Source organism: Heptranchias perlo, chromosome 1, assembly GCF_035084215.1.
Source record: "Heptranchias perlo isolate sHepPer1 chromosome 1, sHepPer1.hap1, whole genome shotgun sequence".
Lineage (NCBI taxonomy): Eukaryota > Metazoa > Chordata > Chondrichthyes > Hexanchiformes > Hexanchidae > Heptranchias > Heptranchias perlo.
Window position 1 is genome coordinate 87,029,851 of NC_090325.1, and position 19,510 is coordinate 87,049,360.

General features: G+C 39.6%; 1 protein-coding gene across 6 annotated transcripts in view; it reads right to left on the reverse strand.

Moving 5' to 3' along the window:
• gabrb1 (gamma-aminobutyric acid type A receptor subunit beta1) overlaps window positions 1–19,510 on the reverse strand; it is a 391,573-nt gene that overhangs the window by 208,898 nt on the left and 163,165 nt on the right. For all 6 annotated transcript variants that reach the window (XM_067988217.1, XM_067988205.1, XM_067988190.1 and 3 more), the window contains exon 4: window positions 16,242–16,462. In XM_067988217.1, coding sequence (XP_067844318.1) covers window positions 16,242–16,462 — 221 coding nt within the window. The remainder of the gene's footprint in view (window positions 1–16,241; window positions 16,463–19,510) is intronic.

Genomic DNA, 19,510 nt, shown 5'->3' on the forward strand with positions numbered 1-19,510 from the left:
TACACTCTAACATTCGTAAAATCTACCCTACACTCTAACATTCGTAAAATCTACCCTACGCTCTAACATTCGTAAAATCTACCCTACTCTCTAACATTCGTAAAATCTACCCTACGCTCTAACATTCGTAAAATCTACCCTACTCTCTAACATTCTTAAAATCTACCCTGCACTCCAACATTCGTAAAATCTACCCTACTCTCTAACATTCGTAAAATCTACCCTACTCTCTAACATTCGTAAAATCTACCCTACGCTCCAACATTCGTAAAATCTACCCTACGCTCTAACATTCGTAAAATCTACCCTACGCTCTAACATTCGTAAAATCTACCCTACACTCCAACATTCGTAAAATCTACCCGACTCTCTAACATTCGTAAAATCTACCCTACGCTCTAACATTCGTAAAATCTACCCTACGCTCTAACATTCGTAAAATCTACCCTACTCTCTAACATTCTTAAAATCTACCCTGCACTCCAACATTCGTAAAATCTACCCTACGCTCTAACATTCGTAAAATCTACCCTACGCTCCAACATTCGTAAAATCTACCCTACGCTCTAACATTCGTAAAATCTACCCTACGCTCTAACATTCGTAAAATTTACCCTACTCTCTAACATTCGTAAAATTTACCCTACTCTCCAACATTCGTAAAATCTACCCTACTCTCTAACATTCGTAAAATCTACCCTACTCTCTAACATTCGTAAAATCTTCCCTACACTCCAACATTCGTAAAATCTACCCTACTCTCCAACATTCGTAAAATCTACCCTACTCTCTAACATTCGTAAAATCTACCCTACTCTCTAACATTCGTAAAATCTTCCCTGCACTCCAACATTCGTAAAATCTACCCTACTCTCTAACATTCGTAAAATCTACCCAACACTCCAACATTCGTAAAATCTACCCTACTCTCCAACATTCGTAAAATCTACCCTACTCTCCAACATTCGTAAAATCTACCCTACACTCTAACATTCGTAAAATCTACCCTACACTCTAACATTCGTAAAATCTACCCTACACTCTAACATTCGTAAAATCTACCCTACACTCTAACATTCGTAAAATCTACCCTACGCTCCAACATTCGTAAAATCTACCCTACGCTCTAACATTCGTAAAATCTACCCTGCGCTCAAACATTCGTAAAATCTACCCTACTCTCTAACATTCGTAAAATCTACCCTACTCTCTAACATTCGTAAAATCTACCCGACGCTCCAACATTCGTAAAATCTACCCTACGCTCCAACATTCGTAAAATCTACCCTACTCTCTAACATTCGTAAAATCTACCCTACACTCTAACATTCGTAAAATCTTCCCTACGCTCCAACATTCGTAAAATATACCCTACGCTCTAACATTCGTAAAATCTACCCTACACTCTAACATTCGTAAAATCTACCCTACTCTCTAACATTCGTAAAATCTACCCTACGCTCAAACATTCGTAAAATCTACCCTACTCTCTAACATTCGTAAAATCTACCCTACGCTCTAACATTCGTAAAATCTTCCCTACGCTCCAACATTCGTAAAATATACCCTACGCTCTAACATTCGTAAAATCTACCCTACTCTCTAACATTCGTAAAATCTACCCTACGCTCAAACATTCGTAAAATCTACCCTACTCTCTAACATTCTTAAAATCTACCCTGCACTCTAACATTCGTAAAATCTACCCTACACTCTAACATTCGTAAAATCTTCCCTACGCTCCAACATTCGTAAAATATACCCTACGCTCCAACATTCGTAAAATATACCCTGCGCTCTAACATTCGTAAAATCTACCCTACTCTCTAACATTCGTAAAATCTACCCTACGCTCCAAATTCGTAAAATCTACCCTACTCTCTAACATTCTTAAAATCTACCCTGCACTCTAACATTCGTAAAATCTACCCTACACTCTAACATTCGTAAAATCTTCCCTACGCTCCAACATTCGTAAAATATACCCTACGCTCTAACATTCGTAAAATCTACCCTACACTCTAACATTCGTAAAATCTTCCCTACGCTCCAACATTCGTAAAATATACCCTACGCTCTAACATTCGTAAAATCTACCCTACACTCTAACATTCGTGAAATCTACCCTACGCTCTAACATTCGTAAAATCTACCCTACACTCTAACATTCGTAAAATCTACCCTATGCTCCAACATTCGTAAAATCTTCCCTACGCTCCAACATTCGTAAAATCTACCCTACACTCTAACATTCGTAAAATCTACCCTACGCTCCAACATTCGTAAAATCTTCCCTACGCTCCAACATTCGTAAAATCTACCCTACTCTCCAACATTCGTAAAATCTACCCTGCTCTCTAACATTCGTAAAATCTACCCTACGCTCTAACTTTCGTAAAATCTACCCTACACTCTAACATTCGTAAAATCTACCCTACGCTCCAACATTCGTAAAATCTTCCCTACGCTCCAACATTCGTAAAATATACCCTACGATCTAACATTCGTAAAATCTACCCTACTCTCTAACATTCGTAAAATCTACCCTACGCTCCAACATTCGTAAAATATACCCTACGCTCTAACATTCGTAAAATCTACCCTACGCTCTAACATTCGTAAAATCTACCCTACGCTCCAACATTCGTAAAATATACCCTACGCTCTAACATTCGTAAAATCTACCCTACACTCTAACATTCGTAAAATCTACCCTACGCTCTAACATTCGTAAAATCTACCCTACGCTCTAACATTCGTAAAATCTACGCTACACTCCAACATTCGTAAAATCTACCCTACGCTCCAACATTCGTAAAATCTTCCCTACGCTCCAACATTCGTAAAATCTACCCTACGCTCTAACATTCGTAAAATCTACCCTACGCTCTAACATTCGTAAAATCTTCCCTACACTCCAACATTCGTAAAATCTACCCTGCGCTCCAACATTCGTAAAATCTTCCCTACGCTCCAACATTCGTAAAATATACCCTACGATCTAACATTCGTAAAATCTACCCTACGCTCTAACATTCGTAAAATCTACCCTACACTCCAACATTCGTAAAATCTACCCGACTCTCTAACATTCGTAAAATCTACCCTACGCTCTAACATTCGTAAAATCTACCCTACGCTCTAACATTCGTAGAATCTACCCTACTCTCTAACATTCTTAAAATCTACCCTGCACTCCAACATTCGTAAAATCTACCCTACGCTCTAACATTCGTAAAATCTACCCTACGCTCCAACATTCGTAAAATCTACCCTACGCTCTAACATTCGTAAAATCTACCCTGCGCTCTAACATTCGTAAAATTTACCCTACTCTCTAACATTCGTAAAATTTACCCTACTCTCCAACATTCGTAAAATCTACCCTACTCTCTAACATTCGTAAAATCTACCCTACTCTCTAACATTCGTAAAATCTTCCCTACACTCCAACATTCGTAAAATCTACCCTACTCTCCAACATTCGTAAAATCTACCCTACTCTCTAACATTCGTAAAATCTACCCTACTCTCTAACATTCGTAAAATCTTCCCTGCACTCCAACATTCGTAAAATCTACCCTACTCTCTAACATTCGTAAAATCTACCCAACACTCCAACATTCGTAAAATCTACCCTACTCTCCAACATTCGTAAAATCTACCCTACTCTCCAACATTCGTAAAATCTACCCTACACTCTAACATTCGTAAAATCTACCCTACACTCTAACATTCGTAAAATCTACCCTACACTCTAACATTCGTAAAATCTACCCTACACTCTAACATTCGTAAAATCTACCCTACGCTCCAACATTCGTAAAATCTACCCTACGCTCTAACATTCGTAAAATCTACCCTGCGCTCAAACATTCGTAAAATCTACCCTACTCTCTAACATTCGTAAAATCTACCCTACTCTCTAACATTCGTAAAATCTACCCGACGCTCCAACATTCGTAAAATCTACCCTACGCTCCAACATTCGTAAAATCTACCCTACTCTCTAACATTCGTAAAATCTACCCTACACTCTAACATTCGTAAAATCTTCCCTACGCTCCAACATTCGTAAAATATACCCTACGCTCTAACATTCGTAAAATCTACCCTACACTCTAACATTCGTAAAATCTACCCTACTCTCTAACATTCGTAAAATCTACCCTACGCTCAAACATTCGTAAAATCTACCCTACTCTCTAACATTCGTAAAATCTACCCTACGCTCTAACATTCGTAAAATCTTCCCTACGCTCCAACATTCGTAAAATATACCCTACGCTCTAACATTCGTAAAATCTACCCTACTCTCTAACATTCGTAAAATCTACCCTACGCTCAAACATTCGTAAAATCTACCCTACTCTCTAACATTCTTAAAATCTACCCTGCACTCTAACATTCGTAAAATCTACCCTACACTCTAACATTCGTAAAATCTTCCCTACGCTCCAACATTCGTAAAATATACCCTACGCTCCAACATTCGTAAAATATACCCTGCGCTCTAACATTCGTAAAATCTACCCTACTCTCTAACATTCGTAAAATCTACCCTACGCTCCAACATTCGTAAAATCTACCCTACTCTCTAACATTCTTAAAATCTACCCTGCACTCTAACATTCGTAAAATCTACCCTACACTCTAACATTCGTAAAATCTTCCCTACGCTCCAACATTCGTAAAATATACCCTACGCTCTAACATTCGTAAAATCTACCCTACACTCTAACATTCGTAAAATCTTCCCTACGCTCCAACATTCGTAAAATATACCCTACGCTCTAACATTCGTAAAATCTACCCTACACTCTAACATTCGTGAAATCTACCCTACGCTCTAACATTCGTAAAATCTACCCTACACTCTAACATTCGTAAAATCTACCCTATGCTCCAACATTCGTAAAATCTTCCCTACGCTCCAACATTCGTAAAATCTACCCTACACTCTAACATTCGTAAAATCTACCCTACGCTCCAACATTCGTAAAATCTTCCCTACGCTCCAACATTCGTAAAATCTACCCTACTCTCCAACATTCGTAAAATCTACCCTGCTCTCTAACATTCGTAAAATCTACCCTACGCTCTAACTTTCGTAAAATCTACCCTACACTCTAACATTCGTAAAATCTACCCTACGCTCCAACATTCGTAAAATCTTCCCTACGCTCCAACATTCGTAAAATATACCCTACGATCTAACATTCGTAAAATCTACCCTACTCTCTAACATTCGTAAAATCTACCCTACGCTCCAACATTCGTAAAATATACCCTACGCTCTAACATTCGTAAAATCTACCCTACGCTCTAACATTCGTAAAATCTACCCTACGCTCCAACATTCGTAAAATATACCCTACGCTCTAACATTCGTAAAATCTACCCTACACTCTAACATTCGTAAAATCTACCCTACGCTCTAACATTCGTAAAATCTACCCTACGCTCTAACATTCGTAAAATCTACCCTACGCTCCAACATTCGTAAAATCTACCCTACGCTCCAACATTCGTAAAATCTACCCTACGCTCTAACATTCGTAAAATCTACCCTACGCTCTAACATTCGTAAAATCTTCCCTACACTCCAACATTCGTAAAATCTACCCTGCGCTCCAACATTCGTAAAATCTACCCTACGCTCTAACATTCGTAAAATCTACCCTACGCTCTAACATTCGTAAAATCTACCCTACACTCCAACATTCGTAAAATCTACCCTACGCTCCAACATTCGTAAAATCTTCCCTACGCTCCAACATTCGTAAAATCTACCCTACGCTCCAACATTCGTAAAATCTACCCTACGCTCCAACATTCGTAAAATCTTCCCTACACTCTAACATTCGTAAAATCTTCCCTACACTCCAACATTCGTAAAATCTTCCCTACGCTCCAACATTCGTAAAATCTACCCTACGCTCTAACATTCGTAAAATCTACCCTGCACTCTAACATTCGTAAAATCTACCCTACACTCTAACATTCGTAAAATCTACCCTACTCTCTAACATTCGTAAAATCTACCCTACACTCTAACATTCGTAAAATCTACCCTACGCTCTAACATTCGTAAAATCTACCCTACTCTCTAACATTCGTAAAATCTACCCTGCACTCCAACATTCGTAAAATCTACCCTACGCTCCAACATTCGTAAAATCTACCCTACGCTCTAACATTCGTAAAATCTACCCTACACTCTAACATTCGTAAAATCTACCCTACACTCTAACATTCGTAAAATCTACCCTACGCTCTAACATTCGTAAAATCTACCCTACTCTCTAACATTCGTAAAATCTACCCTACGCTCTAACATTCGTAAAATCTACCCTACTCTCTAACATTCTTAAAATCTACCCTACTCTCTAACATTCGTAAAATCTACCCTACGCTCTAACATTCGTAAAATCTACCCTGCACTCCAACATTCGTAAAATCTACCCTACTCTCTAACATTCGTAAAATCTACCCTACCCTCTAACATTCGTAAAATCTACCCTACTCTCTAACATTCGTAAAATCTACCCTACTCTCTAACATTCGTAAAATCTACCCTACTCTCTAACATTCGTAAAATCTACCCTACGCTCTAACATTCGTAAAATCTACCCTACTCTCTAACATTCTTAAAATCTACCCTACTCTCTAACATTCGTAAAATCTACCCTACGCTCTAACATTCGTAAAATCTACCCTGCACTCCAACATTCGTAATATCTACCCTACGCTCTAACATTCGTAAAATCTTCCCTACACTCCAACATTCGTAAAATCTACCCTACTCTCTAACATTCGTAAAATCTACCCAACACTCCAACATTCGTAAAATCTACCCTACTCTCCAACATTCGTAAAATCTACCCTACTCTCCAACATTCGTAAAATCTACCCTACACTCTAACATTCGTAAAATCTACCCTACACTCTAACATTCGTAAAATCTACCCTACACTCTAACATTCGTAAAATCTACCCTACACTCTAACATTCGTAAAATCTACCCTACACTCTAACATTCGTAAAATCTACCCTACGCTCCAACATTCGTAAAATCTACCCTACGCTCTAACATTCGTAAAATCTACCCTGCGCTCAAACATTCGTAAAATCTACCCTACTCTCTAACATTCGTAAAATCTACCCTACTCTCTAACATTCGTAAAATCTACCCGACGCTCCAACATTCGTAAAATCTACCCTACGCTCCAACATTCGTAAAATCTACCCTACTCTCTAACATTCGTAAAATCTACCCTACACTCTAACATTCGTAAAATCTTCCCTACGCTCCAACATTCGTAAAATATACCCTACGCTCTAACATTCGTAAAATCTACCCTACACTCTAACATTCGTAAAATCTACCCTACTCTCTAACATTCGTAAAATCTACCCTACGCTCAAACATTCGTAAAATCTACCCTACTCTCTAACATTCGTAAAATCTACCCTACGCTCTAACATTCGTAAAATCTTCCCTACGCTCCAACATTCGTAAAATATACCCTACGCTCTAACATTCGTAAAATCTACCCTACTCTCTAACATTCGTAAAATCTACCCTACGCTCAAACATTCGTAAAATCTACCCTACTCTCTAACATTCTTAAAATCTACCCTGCACTCTAACATTCGTAAAATCTACCCTACACTCTAACATTCGTAAAATCTTCCCTACGCTCCAACATTCGTAAAATATACCCTACGCTCCAACATTCGTAAAATATACCCTGCGCTCTAACATTCGTAAAATCTACCCTACTCTCTAACATTCGTAAAATCTACCCTACGCTCCAACATTCGTAAAATCTACCCTACTCTCTAACATTCTTAAAATCTACCCTGCACTCTAACATTCGTAAAATCTACCCTACACTCTAACATTCGTAAAATCTTCCCTACGCTCCAACATTCGTAAAATATACCCTACGCTCTAACATTCGTAAAATCTACCCTACACTCTAACATTCGTAAAATCTTCCCTACGCTCCAACATTCGTAAAATATACCCTACGCTCTAACATTCGTAAAATCTACCCTACACTCTAACATTCGTGAAATCTACCCTACGCTCTAACATTCGTAAAATCTACCCTACACTCTAACATTCGTAAAATCTACCCTACGCTCCAACATTCGTAAAATCTTCCCTACGCTCCAACATTCGTAAAATCTACCCTACACTCTAACATTCGTAAAATCTACCCTACGCTCCAACATTCGTAAAATCTTCCCTACGCTCCAACATTCGTAAAATCTACCCTACTCTCCAACATTCGTAAAATCTACCCTGCTCTCTAACATTCGTAAAATCTACCCTACGCTCTAACTTTCGTAAAATCTACCCTACACTCTAACATTCGTAAAATCTACCCTACGCTCCAACATTCGTAAAATCTTCCCTACGCTCCAACATTCGTAAAATATACCCTACGATCTAACATTCGTAAAATCTACCCTACACTCTAACATTCGTAAAATCTACCCTACGCTCCAACATTCGTAAAATATACCCTACGCTCTAACATTCGTAAAATCTACCCTACGCTCTAACATTCGTAAAATCTACCCTACGCTCCAACATTCGTAAAATATACCCTACGCTCTAACATTCGTAAAATCTACCCTACACTCTAACATTCGTAAAATCTACCCTACGCTCTAACATTCGTAAAATCTACCCTACGCTCTAACATTCGTAAAATCTACCCTACACTCCAACATTCGTAAAATCTACCCTACGCTCCTACATTCGTAAAATCTTCCCTACGCTCCAACATTCGTAAAATCTACCCTACGCTCTAACATTCGTAAAATCTACCCTACGCTCTAACATTCGTAAAATCTTCCCTACACTCCAACATTCGTAAAATCTACCCTGCGCTCCAACATTCGTAAAATCTACCCTACGCTCTAACATTCGTAAAATCTACCCTACGCTCTAACATTCGTAAAATCTACCCTACACTCCAACATTCGTAAAATCTACCCTACGCTCCAACATTCGTAAAATCTTCCCTGCGCTCCAACATTCGTAAAATCTACCCTACGCTCCAACATTCGTAAAATCTACCCTACGCTCCAACATTCGTAAAATCTTCCCTACACTCCAACATTCGTAAAATCTTCCCTACGCTCCAACATTCGTAAAATCTACCCTACGCTCTAACATTCGTAAAATCTACCCTACACTCTAACATTCGTAAAATCTACCCTACACTCTAACATTCGTAAAATCTACCCTACTCTCTAACATTCGTAAAATCTACCCTACACTCTAACATTCGTAAAATCTACCCTACGCTCTAACATTCGTAAAATCTACCCTACTCTCTAACATTCGTAAAATCTACCCTGCACTCCAACATTCGTAAAATCTACCCTACGCTCCAACATTCGTAAAATCTACCCTACGCTCTAACATTCGTAAAATCTACCCTACACTCTAACATTCGTAAAATCTACCCTACACTCTAACATTCGTAAAATCTACCCTACGCTCTAACATTCGTAAAATCTACCCTACTCTCTAACATTCGTAAAATCTACCCTACGCTCTAACATTCGTAAAATCTACCCTACACTCCAACATTCGTAAAATCTACCCGACTCTCTAACATTCGTAAAATCTACCCTACGCTCTAACATTCGTAAAATCTACCCTACGCTCTAACATTCGTAAAATCTACCCTACTCTCTAACATTCTTAAAATCTACCCTGCACTCCAACATTCGTAAAATCTACCCTACGCTCTAACATTCGTAAAATCTACCCTACGCTCCAACATTCGTAAAATCTACCCTACGCTCTAACATTCGTAAAATCTACCCTACGCTCTAACATTCGTAAAATTTACCCTACTCTCTAACATTCGTAAAATTTACCCTACTCTCCAACATTCGTAAAATCTACCCTACTCTCTAACATTCGTAAAATCTACCCTACTCTCTAACATTCGTAAAATCTTCCCTACACTCCAACATTCGTAAAATCTACCCTACTCTCCAACATTCGTAAAATCTACCCTACTCTCTAACATTCGTAAAATCTACCCTACTCTCTAACATTCGTAAAATCTTCCCTACACTCCAACATTCGTAAAATCTACCCTACTCTCTAACATTCGTAAAATCTACCCAACACTCCAACATTCGTAAAATCTACCCTACTCTCCAACATTCGTAAAATCTACCCTACTCTCCAACATTCGTAAAATCTACCCTACACTCTAACATTCGTAAAATCTACCCTACACTCTAACATTCGTAAAATCTACCCTACACTCTAACATTCGTAAAATCTACCCTACACTCTAACATTCGTAAAATCTACCCTACGCTCCAACATTCGTAAAATCTACCCTACGCTCTAACATTCGTAAAATCTACCCTGCGCTCAAACATTCGTAAAATCTACCCTACTCTCTAACATTCGTAAAATCTACCCTACTCTCTAACATTCGTAAAATCTACCCGACGCTCCAACATTCGTAAAATCTACCCTACGCTCCAACATTCGTAAAATCTACCCTACTCTCTAACATTCGTAAAATCTACCCTACACTCTAACATTCGTAAAATCTTCCCTACGCTCCAACATTCGTAAAATATACCCTACGCTCTAACATTCGTAAAATCTACCCTACTCTCTAACATTCGTAAAATCTACCCTACTCTCTAACATTCGTAAAATCTACCCTACTCTCCAACATTCGTAAAATCTACCCTACTCTCTAACATTCGTAAAATCTACCCTACTCTCTAACATTCGTAAAATCTACCCTACGCTCAAACATTCGTAAAATCTACCCTACTCTCTAACATTCGTAAAATCTACCTTACGCTCTAACATTCGTAAAATCTTCCCTACGCTCCAACATTCGTAAAATATACCCTACGCTCTAACATTCGTAAAATCTACCCTACTCTCTAACATTCGTAAAATCTACCCTACGCTCAAACATTCGTAAAATCTACCCTACTCTCTAACATTCTTAAAATCTACCCTGCACTCTAACATTCGTAAAATCTACCCTACACTCTAACATTCGTAAAATCTTCCCTACGCTCCAACATTCGTAAAATATACCCTACGCTCCAACATTCGTAAAATATACCCTGCGCTCTAACATTCGTAAAATCTACCCTACTCTCTAACATTCGTAAAATCTACCCTACGCTCCAACATTCGTAAAATCTACCCTACTCTCTAACATTCTTAAAATCTACCCTGCACTCTAACATTCGTAAAATCTACCCTACACTCTAACATTCGTAAAATCTTCCCTACGCTCCAACATTCGTAAAATATACCCTACGCTCTAACATTCGTAAAATCTACCCTACACTCTAACATTCGTAAAATCTTCCCTACGCTCCAACATTCGTAAAATATACCCTACGCTCTAACATTCGTAAAATCTACCCTACACTCTAACATTCGTGAAATCTACCCTACGCTCTAACATTCGTAAAATCTACCCTACACTCTAACATTCGTAAAATCTACCCTACGCTCCAACATTCGTAAAATCTTCCCTACGCTCCAACATTCGTAAAATCTACCCTACACTCTAACATTCGTAAAATCTACCCTACGCTCCAACATTCGTAAAATCTTCCCTACGCTCCAACATTCGTAAAATCTACCCTACTCTCCAACATTCGTAAAATCTACCCTGCTCTCTAACATTCGTAAAATCTACCCTACGCTCTAACTTTCGTAAAATCTACCCTACACTCTAACATTCGTAAAATCTACCCTACGCTCCAACATTCGTAAAATCTTCCCTACGCTACAACATTCGTAAAATATACCCTACGATCTAACATTCGTAAAATCTACCCTACACTCTAACATTCGTAAAATCTACCCTACGCTCCAACATTCGTAAAATATACCCTACGCTCTAACATTCGTAAAATCTACCCTACGCTCTAACATTCGTAAAATCTACCCTACGCTCCAACATTCGTAAAATATACCCTACGCTCTAACATTCGTAAAATCTACCCTACACTCTAACATTCGTAAAATCTACCCTACGCTCTAACATTCGTAAAATCTACCCTACGCTCTAACATTCGTAAAATCTACCCTACACTCCAACATTCGTAAAATCTACCCTACGCTCCAACATTCGTAAAATCTTCCCTACGCTCCAACATTCGTAAAATCTACCCTACGCTCTAACATTCGTAAAATCTACCCTACGCTCTAACATTCGTAAAATCTTCCCTACACTCCAACATTCGTAAAATCTACCCTGCGCTCCAACATTCGTAAAATCTACCCTACGCTCTAACATTCGTAAAATCTACCCTACGCTCTAACATTCGTAAAATCTACCCTACACTCCAACATTCGTAAAATCTACCCTACGCTCCAACATTCGTAAAATCTTCCCTGCGCTCCAACATTCGTAAAATCTACCCTACGCTCTAACATTCGTAAAATCTACCCTACGCTCTAACATTCGTAAAATCTTCCCTACACTCCAACATTCGTAAAATCTACCCTGCGCTCCAACATTCGTAAAATCTACCCTACGCTCCAACATTCGTAAAATCTACCCTACGCTCGAACATTCGTAAAATCTTCCCTACACTCCAACATTCGTAAAATCTTCCCTACGCTCCAACATTCGTAAAATCTACCCTACGCTCTAACATTCGTAAAATCTACCCTACACTCCAACATTCGTAAAATCTACCCTGCGCTCCAACATTCGTAAAATCTTCCCTACGCTCCAACATTCGTAAAATCTACCCTACGCTCCAACATTCGTAAAATCTTCCCTACACTCTAACATTCGTAAAATCTTCCCTACACTCCAACATTCGTAAAATCTTCCCTACGCTCCAACATTCGTAAAATCTACCCTACGCTCTAACATTCGTAAAATCTACCCTACACTCCAACATTCGTAAAATCTACCCTGCGCTCCAACATTCGTAAAATCTTCCCTACGCTCCAACATTCGTAAAATCTACCCTACGCTCCAACATTCGTAAAATCTTCCCTACGCTCCAACATTCGTAAAATCTACCCTTCTCTCTAACATTCGTAAAATCTACCCTACTCTCTAACATTCGTAAAATCTTCCCTACGCTCCAACATTCGTAAAATCTACCCTACACTCTAACATTCGTAAAATCTACCCTACGCTCCAACATTCGTAAAATCTTCCCTACGCTCCAACATTCGTAAAATCTACCCTACACTCTAACATTCGTAAAATATACCCTACGCTCCAACATTCGTAAAATCTTCCCTACGCTCCAACATTCGTAAAATCTACCCGACACTCTAACATTCGTAAAATCTACCCTACACTCTAACATTCTTAAAATCTACCCTACTCTCTAACATTCGTAAAATCTACCCTACACTCTAACATTCGTAAAATCTACCCTACACTCTAACATTCGTAAAATCTACCCTACTGTCTAACATTCGTAAAATCTACCCTACACTCTAACATTCGTAAAATCTACCCTGCGCTCCAACATTCGTAAAATCTACCCTACTGTCTAACATTCGTAAAATCTACCCTACACTCTAACATTCGTAAAATCTACCCTACGCTCCAACATTCGTAAAATCTTCCCTACGCTCCAACATTCGTAAAATCTACCCTACACTCGAACATTCGTAAAATCTACCCTCCTCTCTAACATTCGTAAAATCTACCCTACTCTCTAACATTCGTAAAATCTACCCTACACTCTAACATTCGTAAAATCTACCCTACTCTCTAACATTCGTAAAATCTACCCTACACTCTAACATTCGTAAAATCTACCCTACTCTCTAACATTCGTAAAATCTACCCTGCACTCCAACATTCGTAAAATCTACCCTACGCTCCAACATTCATAAAATCTTCCCTACGCTCCAACATTCGTAAAATCTACCCTACTCTCCAACATTCGTAAAATCTACCCTACGCTCCAACATTCGTAAAATCTACCCTACGCTCCAACATTCGTAAAATCTTCCCTACGCTCCAACATTCGTAAAATCTACCCTACGCTCCAACATTCGTAAAATCTACCCTACGCTCTAACATTCGTAAAATCTACCCTACGCTCCAACATTCGTAAAATCTACCCTACGCTCCAACATTCGTAAAATCTTCCCTACGCTCCAACATTCGTAAAATCTACCCTACTCTCCAACATTCGTAAAATCTACCCTACTGTCTAACATTCGTAAAATCTACCCTGCACTCTAACATTCGTAAAATCTACCCTACTGTCTAACATTCGTAAAATCTACCCTGCACTCTAACATTCGTAAAATCTACCCTACTGTCTAACATTCGTAAAATCTACCCTACACTCTAACATTCGTAAAATCTACCCTACGCTCCAACATTCGTAAAATCTACCCTACGCTCCAACATTCGTAAAATCTTCCCTACGCTCCAACATTCGTAAAATCTACCCTACTCTCTAACATTCGTAAAATCTACCCTACTGTCTAACATTCGTAAAATTTACCCTACGCTCTAACATTCGTAAAATCTTCCCTACGCTCTAACATTCGTAAAATCTACCCTACACTCTAACATTCGTAAAATCTACCCTACGCTCCAACATTCGTAAAATATACCCTACTCTCTAACATTCTTAAAATCTACCCTACACTCTAACATTCGTAAAATCTACCCTACGCTCTAACATTCGTAAAATCTACCCTACGCTCTAACATTCGTAAAATCTACCCTACGCTCTCACATTCGTAAAATCTACCCTACGCTCTAACATTCGTAAAATCTACCCTACGCTCTAACATTCGTAAAATCTACCCTACGCTCTAACATTCGTAAAATCTACCCTACGCTCTAACATTCGTAAAATCTACCCTACGCTCTAACATTCGTAAAATCTACCCTGCGCTCCAAGATTCGTAAAATCTACCCTACGCTCCAACATTCGTAAAATCTACCCTACGCTCTAACATTCGTAAAATCTACCCTGCGCTCTTACATTTGTAAAATCTACCCTACGCTCTTACATTTGTAAAATCTACCCTGCGCTCTTACATTTGTAAAATCTACCCTACGCTCCAACATTCGTAAAATCTACCCTACACTCCAACATTCGTAAAATCTACCCTACGCTCTAACATTCGTAAAATCTACCCTACGCTCTAACATTCGTAAAATCTACACTACTCTCTAACATTCGTAAAATCTACACTACACTGTTACATACATATCTACAAAGTCGCTCATATATTTATCTATATGACCCTGTCACATTTATATGTACATTAACCAGGATTATCCGCCCTCCCTCTGTCAATTTCTGGGTGCAACTGGGGAGGGCGGGAATGAAACATGGGATGGTGTTGTGCTCAGTTACGCATCCACCCATCTACATGCCCATCAGCTATCCTATTGGAAGTGACGGGTGATGTTCAATATGTCTGCCCTTGTTGTGTGGGCATATTAAAATTATATTCTCTGCTTCCACCACTGGTAGACTCCTTGGCAAATGCCAGAGGGCCCGTTGAAAATAGTTGACTGGCCCAGAGGCCGGAAGATTAGCTAGGATCAGGGATGCATCTCTGTGGAATTCCATCACACTGAAGAAGTGTCCCAAATCCATAAAAGAGGAAGATTTGGACTACGATCTCCCACACATATATCCGTATAACCTTCTCACATGTATATCTATACTGCCTCTCAAATGTCTACACAGTGACACCACAATGATACATTCATCTGCACTGGTCTCTAATGTATACATCTACATTACTCACATTAATTTATTTATACTCCATTTCACATAAATATTTACACTACCTCTCTCATATATAGTACATATATATCTACCGTTATATATGTGAGTATATATTTATCACAGATAAACCAACAAAATGGACAACATTAAAGCAATTCAGTTTTTAAAAATTAAAATCTGAGCTCCGGACACACTTTCTAATCACTGGTTAAAGAATGGAATTGGCACAGGTCTGGGAGCAGGAAATTACTCTCTCCTTTGGGCAGTGAATGATATGCGATGAGCTGAGAATAAAGAGAAGAGAATCGAGTAAACTCGAGAGAGGGAGAGAAATAATCCAAAGTATGTGATATTAAAGCATTATTATCTTGTCATGGCAATGGGTAAACTGCATGAAAACCTATATTCCATTCTCAGTCCCAGACTGTGATGCACACAACTATTCAAGTATAGTTAATACAAACCTCAAGCTATAGAGGACCGTGCCATCCGGGTGTAGGCGAATCATGCGATTCTTCACTGTAACCCCATGTACAAATGATTTCTTGTCATTAATGAAGTAGGTATCAGGAACCCAGAGCTGGTCAGCCACCCTGTTGTCTAGAGTGAGGTTCAGAGGTATTCCAGAGTAAGATAACCTTTTGTCTCTCCAGGACTGCTGGAAGTACATTGTCAGTGTGTAATCCTGTATAGAAAGAAAAAAGAACATTTTCATATTCAACTGCTGGAGATCAAGAGTTTCTTTCTTTTACTTCTTTCACCATCACATGACAGAGCTACTATGTGCCATTTATAGTTCATTGGGAATATAACTGTCTACAAAGGTCAATTTGACATTACTCCCACTACAATAGTGAGCAGTTTTGGGTCACTGCAGCAGCACTCACTGCTTCTGTATAAGTCGATTGTAACATGCTAATCATAGACCTCTGTTGTGTTATTCAAAAGCATTTTTAGATTTTAGATGAAAGCAGAACATATAGCAGAATATTCCCTTCATTCATAATGCATGGAGGAGAAATTGCACCCAGGGATTCATAAGAAGTTATTACAGCAACATAATGGACTACATTTTATTTTTGCAAGACCTTGAGGAGCTGTTTTCTCTGTTTTATTGTCATTTCATGCCGCATGTGAATACTAATGAGGCTGCTACATCCAGCCTCAGCGTTCCTGGGCTAATGAGGAGAAGATCATGCAATGCTTCTTGCTTGATTGCTGAGAAGTCTGTGTGTGCATGCATGTTGTACAAGGACAGAATTAGGCATCCTGGGTTCAATAGCTCACTATCTAGGCTTACACGGGAAGAATGGCTACTTGGGAGAGGTACCAGAAGGCTGCGAGTTCCCATTTTCATAGGAAGAATGAGGAGAGGCAATATAAACTATAGGGGAACAATTCTAAAGGGGGTGCAGGATCAGGGAGATCATTGAAGGTGGCAGGGCAGGTTGAGAAGGCAGTTAAGAGAGCTTATGGGATCCTGGGCTTTATAAATAGAGGCATAAATTATAAAAGCAAGGAGGTTATGATGAACCTTTATAAGACACTGGTTCGGACACAATTGAAGTATTGTGTCCAGTTCTGGGCACCGCAGTTTAGGAAGGATGTGAAGGCCTTAGAGAGGGTGCAGAAGAGATTTACTAGAATGATTCCAGGGATGAGGGACTTCAGTTACGTGGATAGACTGAAAAAGCTGGGGTTGTTCTCCTTAGGGCAGAGAAGGTTGAGAGGAGATTTGATAGAGGTATTCAACATCATGAAGGGTCTAGACAGAGTAGATCGAAACATAGAAACATAGAAAATAGGAGCAGGAGTAGGCCATTCAACCCTTTGAGCCTGCTCTATCATTCAATATAATCACGGCTGACCCTCTATCTCAATACCATATTCTTGCTCTCTCTCCATATCCCTTGATGCCTTTTGTGTCTAGAAATCTATCTTGCTCCTTCTTAAATATATTCAGTGACTTGGCCTCCACAACCTTCTGTGGTAGAGAATTCTACAGGTTCACCCCATCTAAGTGAGGAAATTTCTCCTCATCTCAGTTCTAAATGTCCTACCCCGCATCCTGAGACTGTGACCCCTCGTTCTGGACCCCCCAGCCAGGGGAAGCATCCTCCCTGCATCCAGTCCGTCTAGCCCTGTCAGAATTTTATATGTTTCAATAAGATCCCCTCTCATTCTTCTAAACTCGAGTGAATACAGGCCGAGTCGACCCAATCTCTCCTCATACGACAGTCCTGCCATCCCAGAAATCAGAGAAACTGTTCCCATTGGTGGAAGGGTCAAGAACCAGAGGACATAGATTTAAGGTGGTTGGCAAATGAACAAAGGCAACATGAGGAAAAACTTTCTTACACAGCGAGTGGTTAGGATCTGGAATGCACTGCCTGAGGGGGTGGTGGAGGCAGATTCAATTGTGGCTTTCAAAAGGGAATTGGATAAGTACTTGAAGGGAAAAAATTTCCAGGGCTAAGGGGGAGTGGGACTAGTTGGATTGTTCTTGCAAAAAGCAGGCACTGACTCAGTGGGCCCAATGGCCTTCTTCTGTGCTGTAACCATTCTATGATTCTATGATTCTAACTGCACCATAGCAAGAGTCACTGCTTTCAGGAGAGGAAAGGAAAAAAGGAGGCAAAAAGGGAGGAAGAACCAAGGCCTTGGAACTTTATTGTATTGATTTTTAAATTGGGTTTCTATCAAAGATCCTGCTCGACTTGTACTGATGCTGAAGCAAAACACTACATCATGTGTTTTCTTGAGAATCAGGGAGAGATTTAAAGACATCGATATATTGAAAGCCATGCGCATGACACACACTTCCTATCGACAAACCTTACTTCCTGCTGTCATGATTTTTGCTTATGTTTTTACAGCAGCATTTACAATGTTAAAATAATATGTTAACATTTATAATGCAATTGAGGCCTCTTAAGTGTTGACTCTGCCACATTATAGTTGCAGGCTCTGGCCACTATGCCCATGCCCTTTTTCTGTAATTTCTGTGGCTCTTCTGCTGAAATTACAACCAGCAAGCGAGTTGGAAAACCCCACTGGAAATTCACCCCGAAACAGATTTAGAAAGCGTTCCTGGACACATTGTAGAACCCTCCTCTCCCACTTCTTTGCCACTTTTACCCCAGTTTATCTTTGGATAATTAAAGTCACCCACTATTATCGCCCTATTCTTTCTGCGTTTTTTCTAATTTGTCTACGTATATCTTTATCTCCTTTCCATTGTTCAGCCATCTATAATAAACTCCCAGGATGCTAAATCAGGCAGTGTAGCGCCTGTTGTCACGGTGCTATGTGGCCTCTCGAACATTCAAGATGGCGTCTTGGTTGCGCACGCACATTTCCAGCGTGACGTGCGCCAGACGCCATCGTGGTATAGGAATTAGCGCACGCGCAAATACCGAATGCCAGCAGCATGTAAAGTAAGGAGAAAATGGATACAATCAGTGTGCAACGCTGATTTAAAGTGATAGGCACCATTTTGGGACTCAACCCTCAACACAACGCACAGTCTTAACCACGACCATCTGAACGTGTCTTAGAGTGCCTGGAGGACCCCTCACCAGCGCTACTTAAAGGGACCATGCAGGATTTACAAGTTAGTGACTGGATTATTGCTTCTGGCTGCCGATACATTTGTAACTGTTTTTGGAGGTCTCCTATACTTGAATACCAGGACTAGGGGACATAGCCTAACATTTAGAGCCAGGACATGCAG